The 11,496-nt window shown below is 42.1% G+C and overlaps 1 protein-coding gene across 1 annotated transcript; it reads left to right on the top strand.

The window, feature by feature from the left end:
- The first annotated feature begins 408 nt into the window (after positions 1-408).
- LOC131428859 (uncharacterized protein K02A2.6-like) lies at positions 409-2,900 on the top strand. The gene is made up of 2 exons (XM_058592918.1): positions 409-2,709; positions 2,826-2,900. The coding sequence occupies exons 1-2, from the start codon at positions 409-411 to the stop codon at positions 2,898-2,900; spliced, it is 2,376 nt and encodes a 791-aa protein (XP_058448901.1).
- The last annotated feature ends 8,596 nt before the right edge of the window (positions 2,901-11,496 follow it).

Here is an 11,496-nt window from a genome sequence, read left to right as displayed (position 1 = left end):
CTCTACCGACACACCGATCAATTCCATAAGCTCTACCGGACTGAATACAATGGATACAATACGTCTTTCGAATCTGCTGAAAGGCTTCGAAGATGTATTTAGCGACACTGCAGGAAAATTAACGGGACCACCAGCCAAAGTACATTTAAAACCAGAAATATTCCCTATATTCGCCAAAGCACACGATGTACCGTATGCATTACGAGAGCGCTACGCTGCGGAAATCGACAAGAAAATAGCATCTGGATTCTTCAAGAAAGTTGATTCCTCCGAGTGGGCATCACCGACTCATATAGTCGTGAAAAAAATGGAGAACTGCGAATTACCGGAAACTATAAACCAACTGTCAACCCGCGGATGATAGTGGATGAGCATCCCATACCGAAGATAGAAACGATTTTCAACAAAATGAATGGCGCTACATTGTTTTGCCATTTGGACTTGACCGATGCGTATACTCATCTTCCGATAGATGAAGAGTTCAGCCATATACTAACACTTAACACGATAACACACGGACTTATTCGCCCAACTCGGGCCGTATATGGAGCGGCAAACATACCCGCTATTTGGCAGCGACGCATGGAGTCTGTACTTCAAGGATTGGATGATATCGTCGTTAGTTTCTACGACGACATAATCGTGTTTGCAAGAGATTTTGACAACCTGCTTCAAGCGCTCACTATCATTTTGGATAGATTGAGAGAGAGCGGTTTGCGTCTGAATCGATCAAAATGCGTCTTTGCAGCACCATCTCTGGAATGTTTAGGACACAGAATTGATCGTTATGGATTGCATAAATCAGATAAACACGTTGCAGCAATTCGCGATGCTCCTCGACCGACAACAACAGAAGAATTACAGCTTTTTCTGGGAAAGGCTACATATTATAGCGCCTTCATACCAAATCTTTCTTCAAGAACAAGAGCCTTACGCGACGTACTTCTGTCCGATAATTTTGAATGGACTTCTGAAGCCGATAAAGCTTATCTGGATATCAAGGCAGTCCTAACATCTCCCCAAGTATTAATGCAATACGATCCAACGCTCCCACTAATACTAGCAACGGACGCTAGCAAGACGGGACTAGGTGCTGTGCTTTCTCATCGGTTGAGCAACGGGCAGGAACGACCAATCGCCTTCGCCAGCACTAGTATGTCAACTACGGAACAACGCTATCCCCAAATCGATAAGGAGGCACTTGCTATTGTCTGGGCAGTGAAAAAGTTCTTTCACTATTTGTACGCAAGAAAATTCACTTTAATAACGGATCATAAGCCCCTTACACAAATCTTGCATCCGGAGAAATCACTACCAACGTTGTGCATAAGCCGAATGGCTAATTATGCGGATTACCTCGCGCATTTTGACTTCGACATAGTCTACAAACCCACGAAGCAACATACAAATGCTGATTACTGCTCACGAATATCGAAGGAAACGGTGCCTCAAGTCAACTATCTGAAACAAGAGGATGACACTTTGGAAGATGATTTCGAGGGCTTCACTCTGCATCAAATTCAACAACTTCCAGTGCGTGCGGAACACATTGCCCGTGAAACGTGCAAGGATGAATACCTGGGAAAAATTGTGCAACTACTTGAGAAAGGTTACGATCTGGCGCGTTGTGGTTACAAGTCTCCGGAAAACAAGTACACCTTAGCAGCCAACTGTTTGCATTATGAACACAGAGTAATCATACCACCGTCGCTTAGACAGGCGATATTGAATGATCTACATGTAGCACACTTGGGGGTAGTAAAAATGAAAAGCTTGGCTCGGTCTTTCGTTTATTGGCCAGGTATCGATAACGATATCGAACTAGCAGTGCGATCATGCAGGAATTGTTCAAGTAATGCACCTTCTCCACCAAAATTTAGTTGTCACCATTGGGAATATCCGCAAGGCCCATGGCAGCGCATTCACGTCGATTACGCTGGCCCGATTGCAGATTCAATGCTTCTAATCGTTGTCGATGCTTACAGCAAATGGGTGGAAGTTAGAGTCACTTCTACGTCAACAACTGAGGCGACAGTTGGTATATTGGACGAGCTTTTCTGTTCTTATGGAGTACCAACGACACTGGTATCCGACAACGGACCACAGTTCACTGCTCGAGAGTTTAAGCATTTTCTGCAAATGAGCGGGGTTAAATTCCACAAATTTTCAGCACCGTACCACCCAGCCACCAACGGACAGGCTGAGCGATATGTCCAAACAGTGAAGCAAGCCCTCAAAGCCATGGGCACAACTAAAAGCACTCTGAAGAAGAATATAAATGAATTCCTGTGTCAGTATCGAAGAACTGCTCATTCCGAGACAACTGAATCTCCAGCAAAACTATTTTTGGGACGAAATATAATGACTCGGTTAGATTTAGTAAGGCCACTGGATGCTAGCACGAGAATCACAGAAAAACAAAAGGCGAATTTCAACACATCGTTCCGATCTTTCACTCCGGGACAACAAATATACTTTATTTCTGGAAATAATCGAATGGATAAATGGATTCCAGGAGTAATATCAAAACAACTGGGAGATTTACATTACATAATAGAATATCACGGGAAGCACATCAAACGTCATGTTGATCAAATCCAGCGCTACCATGGCAACGAAGAAAGCGAACGAAGCCTATCAATACCGACGTCACTCACACCACAACGCATATCAAAGATACCAGCAGAACAAGAGAGTCCACCTCGGCGGGTACATTATTATAGCAATGAAGTACCTCAAAATTTGTTTTCTAGTACAACAGTCAGTTCAAATGCTTCGGTTGAAAATGGATCCCCTGATGTACGTTTTTCAACGCCGTGTTATAGTCCAGATCAGCAGAGAGCACAAATCGGCTCTCCTATTCTACGACGCTCGGAAAGAAATCGTCGTCCGCCTCTTAGGTTTTCCCCATAGAAGGGAAGAAATGTTCTGTATGCGACTTTCAAATGTATTGATTTACATCGGTGCATCAAAAGAAGAAAAAACACATATGTCAGTAAGAAGATTTTTTAGTTTCTCGCCATGTTGTTAGTTACGACGCGCTTTTCAATAAGAGAATAAAAACCTAAATCGTTGATAAAACTTAAATAACATTTGTATTAATCCACATACACGACATTCTCGTTTTTGATGTCTTTGAATATCTTTTAGAGTTTATTGAAACCAATTTTTTGATGACTAGCGAATTCGGGTAGCGTTTTCTGAACCGAAGTTATGAGCAAAACTAGTTCAAAAACAAATCATTTTTAAACTGCTATATCTGACATTGGAGCAAATAAAAAAAAAATCTGTTTCTTTCATTTGATAGAAAATACTTTCGAGCATGTTTATAAAAAAATGGCGGAGGAGATATTTTTTTAAATTTTTTAAATTGTGTTCAAACATAGGGTTTTTTCATTGAAAAATGTTCTTTCATGTAAGACATTTATTAGCTATTGTAGACTACTTTTCTAGACTATATTTATTGTTGAAGTTTATTTAATTACAAAAGTTGTCAGGTCGTACATGGCCTGTGTGTTCAGTTCAAACTAACAAAAGAATCTGATCTCATCGTTACAGAAACAAAACTAGGAGCGCAAAAAAAGGTTGTGCGATATTGCCACGTCATTACACTCTAACTATTTTCTGGTACATTTCGAAATAACATTACACAAAATGCTACAGCTTCGTCCATCCTGACGATATTCATTGCCCTCAATGCCATGGTAATGCGCTTCTCAACTCCCAAAGCAAATCCGTCAAGACATCAATTCCCCTCAAATTTTCGATTTAACTACACCGCGAAAGGAATTACAAAGTCCATTGCTCTTAACCAAATTCATTCTTCAAAACCCTCAAATTCGGGCTCCGAATCGGAACTTGCGAATTGTTCCCGGTTGCGTTCTTCCGAACTTATCGCAGACTGATAAAGGCGTAAATTAAGAGGATCGAATATACCTTCAAACGGAATGTTAGATACTTGATATCCTTCGATATCCGCAACGACATAACGGTTCCGATCTAGCACCTTCTTAACTTCATACGGACCCTTATATTTCGGCCTAAGTTTGTTATTTTCTCCTACCGTTTTTACGTTCCTGATCATCACTAAATCTCCCTCTTGATACGTCGTGTTACTCTTACAATGTTTGTCAAACTGCGTCTTATTATAGTTTTGCAAAGCTTGAATGTTTTCCGACGCTTTGCGTCTAATTTCCGACAAATCGCGTTCGCATTTTGTATCTAGTTCGTCTAAATAAGCGGTCATATCTCTCGGCATTTTACGCGTCTGTACTACACCGAAAAGCAATACCGAAGGGATATTACCAATCGAGCGATTCATAGTATTATTCATAAAGAATTCAGCTTCCGTCAAGACTACGTCCCACTGAACTCCACGTTCTTCTACAAGTTTCGCTAGTAGAGGTATTACCGTTCGATTGTATCGTTCAATTTGGCCGTTTGCTTTCGGGCACGCAGTAGCTGTCAAAACATGGGTTATTCCGTGATCGACCGTCATTCTCTTGAAATTTTCTGACGTAAAACAGGTTCCTCGATCAGAAACCAACATAGCCGGTCGCGAGTAAGTGTGTATGTATGACTTCAGATACTTATTAACCTCTCGCGTGTTCGTCGTTTTGGTGGGATACAATTTTATGAATTTGGTGAACGCATCACATATTCCGAATATGTACCTACAACCACTTCTTGTAGTCGTTAAGGGACCTACGTGATCCACGTGTACCATTTCGAAAGGAATTTTCGGCTTCTCGATACTGTTCAGTTTTCCATCGTATTTCTTGCACTTCGGATTATACGCGATGCACACAATACAAGCTTGGATATGAGCTGATAGCTTTTCGCGCATTTTCGGGAACCAATATATTCGTTTGATCATCTCGTAAACCTTATCAATCCCAAAATGACCGGTTTCGTTATGAAACTTATGTATGACCGACATCTCCATGTTTGATGGTACGTATAGAAGCGATTTTCTCTCGTCTTGTTTGTATAGGATACCGTCCCGTATTTCATAACCTTCTATACAGTCGTTTATTACCCTTTGCTTGAGCTTTTTAATATTCTCATCCTTTAGTTGATTAACGTAAAGAGCGTTATTGAATAAATTTGAAGCTGTTCGGTCATCTTCATCAAATACGTAAACGTGTGTTCGTGAGAGAGCATCGACATGACGCATGCGATCCCCACTACGATGAATTATTTCGTAGTCATACTGTTCTAGCAACAGTGCCCACCTTGCGATCTTCGGATTGACATCTCGTTTGTCAAGGGTTGTACGAAGCGAATTACAATCCGTGACAATCGTGAAATGAATGCCAAATAAGTAAACTCTAAAGCGTTGAATACTGTAAATAACCGCTAGCGTTTCGAGTTCAAAACTGTGAAGCTTTGCCTCTGCCGGAGATGACTTCTTACTGAAGAACATGATAGGGTGGAATTGATTGTCAACGTTTTGTCGTTGTACTAATATGCCACCAAACCCAGCTGCAGACGCATCGGTGTGTAATTGCGTCTCCGCGGTGGGTGAGTATATGCATAGTACGGGCTTCGAGATTATTGCTTCCTTCAATCGATTGAATACTTCAACGTGTGTCGCTGTGAAGCAGTAATCGTTTCCTTCTTTCATCAGTTCGTACAAAGGTGATGCAATTTTGTTAAACTGATATATAAACTTCCGAAAATAACTGACTAGGCCTACAAATCGTTGTAGACTTCGTCTAGAAGTCGGAATTGGATTTTTTTTAACTGATTCCACGTGTCGTTCGGACGGTTGAATTTGATTGTGGGTAACTTCGTATCCCAAGTAGTCAATCCTAGTTTTCAGGAATTTGCACTTATCGAGATTTAGTTCAACGTGATTGTCGGATAGAGTACAAAACAGTTCACGAAGCGTTTCTAAATGCTCATCGACGGTTTCCGATGCAACCAGAATATCATCGATGAATACGATTAATTTACCGGCTTTGATCATTTTTTCAAGCACTTTTGTTATATACTTCACGAAAATCGATGGCGAGTTAGCGTAACCAAACGGTAATCGATTGAATTCATACTGACCTTCAGAGGTCACGAACGCGGTGTATTTTCGCGATTTTTCCTCAATTTCCACGTGATGAAACCCATTCTTGAGGTCCAAGGACGAAAAGTATTTTTTTCCCTGAAGTTTCAAGATTTGGTCTTCTATTATCGGTAACGGGTAATGCATACGCTCTACCAGCCGATTTAACGGCTTATAGTTAATACACATCCGGTAGGTTCCATTCTTCTTTCGAGTCAGAACCACTCTACTAGTATACGGTGAATCACTTTCGCGGATTATATTGTTTTCAAGGAATCTATCTACTATACTGTTCAGCTCTTGCCTTTCGGCCGTGCGCCGGTGACGCGGTGAAATATTTATTTTCTTTAAGTACTATTTCACACGAGTAGCGAATCAACGGCTGATCCGGCTTTTCCCGTTCAACGTAGTCGCGGAGGTAAATTTCAGATAGACGTAATCGGTTACTAATAGTCTCATCACTGTCGCCTATATCGAGGGTCAAACGTTCGTCAAGAAGTAAGGTATCTTCCCCATTTCGTTGCTCGGTATCATCGAATACGTTTCTCATTAATTCAACGTCGTAGCAATGCGACCCTTTCGCGATAGTTTCGGTATCTTTAAAGTTAACAGTTCTAATGCGATTCAGTTTCAGAAAATCTCGACCCAGAATAATATCTACTGACATGGTATTTTCCCGTACGATCAAAAAGTGAACATTGAATACGGCTGATTGAGCAATGATCGATGTTGCAAAAGAACCTAACGTGTCGATTTTAGATCCGTTTGCACCGAAAACGTCTTCTTGGACGTGACTAGGTTGCGTACTGACGTTATGGGGTAAATTGATAATCTTGAATAGACTTACCGCACTTCCCGAATCTACTAAAACCCTGTACTCCTTAAAGACATCTCCTAGGATAATCTGAACACTCCGGTTCGGTTTACTGGTTCCTGAAATGGCTTGCGGTGGCGCGATCGGCGTTGCTGGTTTCCTCTGGCATGCAGCGGCAGTGTGTCCGGTTCTTTGACAACTAGTACATCGCTCTAACCGCTGAGGCTTCGGGCAGTTGATCGACTTGTGGCCTGTTTCATTGCAGTTGTAACAGACGAATTCTCCTCTCGGTTTCACAGCTAACTGCTTAGTTTCGGTTTGCATCTCGGACGTTTTCTTCGAGTTCGATGGCGTGTAATTTCCTCCTTTCTTCTTGCGATGTTGAAAATTAGATTCGCACCATTTCATATGCTGCAACAATTCGTAAATGTCGTTGTACTGACGCGAAATTAGATTGTCATAGATAGGATCGTGTGACAATCCACGAATAATGTAAACGATGATTGCTTCAGTGCTAACACCTCCCTGCGTACCGACAGCATTAACCCGAAAAACAAAATGTTCATACGATTCGTTCGCGTTTTTAGCGATACGTTGTAGTTGGTGATGGACATCGGCTTCGTTTCGATGGTCCGGGAAGGCTCGTAATAGATCTCGTTTGAAAGAAGAATAACATTCTATCGTGCTGCGAAATCGTTGAACCACTCTCGAGCGGCTCCGTTTAATCTGCAGCTCGCGTACAGCAACATGGTTTTCTCCGCCCATCCGTACATTCCCGCATAGTGTTCGATTGTATTTAGCCATTTTGTAGCCCCAGCCCCTTCGTTGAATTCAGGTATCAGATGACGCAATTCCTCCGGATGTAACAATCGCTCCTCACCGTCAGTGCTCGTATCGTGACTTTCGGCAGACATCGATTGGTCGTTTTTGAGATTGGGATCTGAAACACTCTGACGTTTTCCTCGTTTTGGCATGATGGACAGTCTAAATCAACCGGAATCAATACGATTTGTCCGCGTCCCAAAATGGCGTCATCAATTTCGAAGCAGTTAAAGGATTCATCCGAAATTCTCGCAGATACTTCTATTCTCCAAGCGGCGAAAGTAGAATCCAACTTCTGAATTAACTGTAGACTACTTTTCTAGACTACATTTATTGTTGAAGTTTATTTAATTACAAAAGTTGTCAGGTCGTACATGTCGTTCGAGAAACATCGATACTGAACAGGTCACTAAACGGATTATCCCGGGACGAAAGGAACACAACACAAGTCGACCGGGGACTTTTCGAATTCCACATGCGCGGTAGAATAAAACACCGATTGTATACTTTTTGCGTCTGCTTTATACGAGTGTAGCTATGGGAATGAAGAATGTAAGAAAAGACTAAACAAAGTGCACAGAATTCATATGTATTGGAATTTTCGCCTCATAGCCATTTCGGTTTTCGCCGCGTCACAGATATGACGGAAAGATATCGCACATTCAACACTCCTCCTCGATATTTTTAGCGGCAATCATACTCGATAAGTCCCAGCATCAGCGAGAACTGTTTCTGTTTTAGACATCCTATCGGCTTGGTCAGAATATCTGCGATCATAGAATCCGATGAACAGTATTCAACTGTTATGATACCCCTATCAAACAATTCTTTAGCAAAATGCAAACGTGTGTCGATATGTTTAGAGCGCCTAGAAGGACGATCAACGGCGACGAAGTCAATACAGCTGATATTATCTTCAAAAACAGTAGTTGGTCCTTTCTGCTTCTCACGAAAATCTTCGAGCAATTTCCGTAGCCACAAAGCTTCTCGGCAAGCCTCGGATAACGCAATGTATTCAGCCTCCATAGTTGAGAGAGATACACAAGTTTGCTTGCGGCTAACCCATCCAATTGTCGATTGTCCAAGTTGGAATAAAAATCCAGAATTTGTCTTGCGATCTACCGTATCTCCACTCCAGTCGGCATCGCTATAGCCTATTAGCTTGAGTAATTCCTCTCTTTTGCTCGTCAGTTTAAGCACGTAATTGCTGGTGGTAACAAGATATCTAACAACTCTTTTTAGTTCTACCCAATCAGCTTCCGTTGGAGCGCTCACTCTTCGACTGAGGGTAGCTACGCTAGCTGACACATCCGGTCGTGTGTTGGTAGCCACGTAAAGTAGCGCACCGACCAAACTTTGGTAATGTTTATTATTGGGCATCGCCTTGCTACCTTCTCGACTGCGATAGTAGCCTGTGTCTAGCGGAACTTTAGATCCTTTAGCGTGGTCAAGATTGAATCGTTTTGCAATCTTTAAGATATAACTTTGTTGATCCATTGAATAGAAAGCATTTGCATCCTTTCTTATGCGAATGCCTAGGAAACAGCTAACATTGCCTAGTGATGACAAAGTCAACTTCTCCTTCAGCGCATGTTCAACTTTCGCTATTTCTTCCTCGGATACACTAGCAACAAGGATATCATCAACATATATAAGCAAGTATATCAAGCCTTCTGAAGTTGCTTTCGTAAACAAACACGGATCGGCTACTGATTGTTTAAAGCCCATCACATTCAGGATCCCACAAATCGTTTCATTCCAGACTCGCGCTCCTTGTTTCAGCCCGTAAATACTACGTTGTAATTTACACACTAATTTTTCTTTGTTGCGCTGCTGAAAACCCTTTGGTTGCTGCATATAAAGCTCTTCTTTCAATGTTCCGTGCAAATACGCGCCTTTTACATCAAGGTGTCGAATGTTCATCTGTTTATGACCAGCCATAGTAAGCAAAATCTTCAACGTGGCCTGAGTAGCAACTGGTGCGAAGACGGAGTCGTAATCGACACCAAACTGTTGCAAGTAGCCTTATGCCACCAAACGAGCCTTGTACCGAGTTGTATTTCCCACAATGTCTTCCTTTTTCTTGAAGATCCACTTGCTGCCAATAGGTTTACGGCCGACGGGTAAATCAACTAGTGTCCATGTATTATTCTGCATCAAACTATCGTACTCCTCCTGCATAGCTGCTCGCCATAAATCCTCTTCAGGTCCTTGGACTGCTTCATCGTAGTTCGCTGGATCATCTTCAACGACCAGGGCCACATCAACTACGTAATCCTGTAGCCTCCGGGGAAACACCCCTCTTGTCGACCGTTTCTCGCTGCCTTGCTGATTTTCAGCTACTGTAACATTCTCTTGATTCTCATCTCGATCACCAACTTGATCTTCGCAACCATAAAATTCATCGTCTGAATCGTAATCTTCCGAAATTTGTTGCTCCTTCTGTTCTTCCTGAACACATGTCTCCTCCTGAAACTCTACAGCTTCAGGCCATTCCAAACCAGTTTCCTCCCCACAAGTTTCATTAGAATCGGACTTTACTATTTGGGAGCAGTCTTGTTGTTCAATAAAACGAGCATCACGACTAATCGTGATTCTGTTGGTTTCAGGATCCAAGAATCTAAATGCCTTGCGATCTTCACAATATCCAACGAATATTAATTTTATCGCTTTGCAGTCCAATTTTGTTCGCCTAACACCAGGGATATGTACATAAGCTGGACAACCGAAAACTCGTAAGTGACTTAACGTTGGTAGTTTTCCGAACCATTTTTCGTATGGGGTGGTATCGATAGCACGAGAAGGAAGTCGATTCTGGACATAAGCGGCAGTCATAACCGCCTCACCCCAATATTGCTTTCCAAGTCCTGCATCAAGCAACATACAAGTCGCCATTTCCTGTAAGGTCCGATTTTTTCGCTCAGCTACACCGTTCTGCTGTGGGCTGTATGCAGCAGTGTATTGAGCTTAAATCCCTTCCTTATCGTAAAAGACTTTTAACGTACCGTTAACGTATTCTCCTCCCCCATCAGATCTAATTACACAAGGTACTCTTCCGAATCGTGTCTTAACATGAGCCACATATCGTTTTATACAATCGGAGACATCCGATTTTTGCCTTAATAAGCATACAACAGTGTAACGGCTGAAATCGTCGATTAGCGTCATCAAATATCTACAGCCACCCGGTGTCACGTTAGTCATCGGGCCACATACGTCTGTATGCACCAGATCGAGAATTCTACTAGTTCTGTTGGCGGAAGTTTTAGGAAATGAAGTGCGTGGAAGCTTACCTTTCAGACAATTTTCGCAAATCTGTCGCATTCCGCAATCTTCCATTTTGAAACCAACACTGAGATTACCTGGTTTCAGTTTATCTAGAACACCTGGCTCTCGGTGACCGAAGCGCCGGTGCCACGTGTGTTGACAGAGTGGCAGATGCTGCATATCCTTGCAGATTTTTGCGTATTCAACTGTTTTCAGCACAAACAATTTTCCATTCATTTCTCCCAATGCAATCGTTTTACCAGCTGCACTCGCTACAAAACATCGTGACCCAACGAAATTCACTCGAAAACCTTTTTCCGTCAGTTTTCGTACCGAAATCAAACCACTATCTAATGTCGGTAAATAAAGAACTTCTGTCAACTTTACTTCCAGTACATTTCCATCTTCGTCGATACATTTGATAATACCTTCTCCAACGCCATGAGAATTTGACACGGAGCCATCAGCGAGAACAACTTGTATCTGCTTGCCTTCATTCAAATCAGTAAAGAAAGCCCGATCGCTGGTCATATGA

Source organism: Malaya genurostris, chromosome 2 (genome assembly GCF_030247185.1).
Source record: "Malaya genurostris strain Urasoe2022 chromosome 2, Malgen_1.1, whole genome shotgun sequence".
Lineage (NCBI taxonomy): Eukaryota > Metazoa > Arthropoda > Insecta > Diptera > Culicidae > Malaya > Malaya genurostris.
Note: the sequence above shows the minus strand (reverse complement) of the source record. Positions and strands in the feature narration are given on the sequence as shown.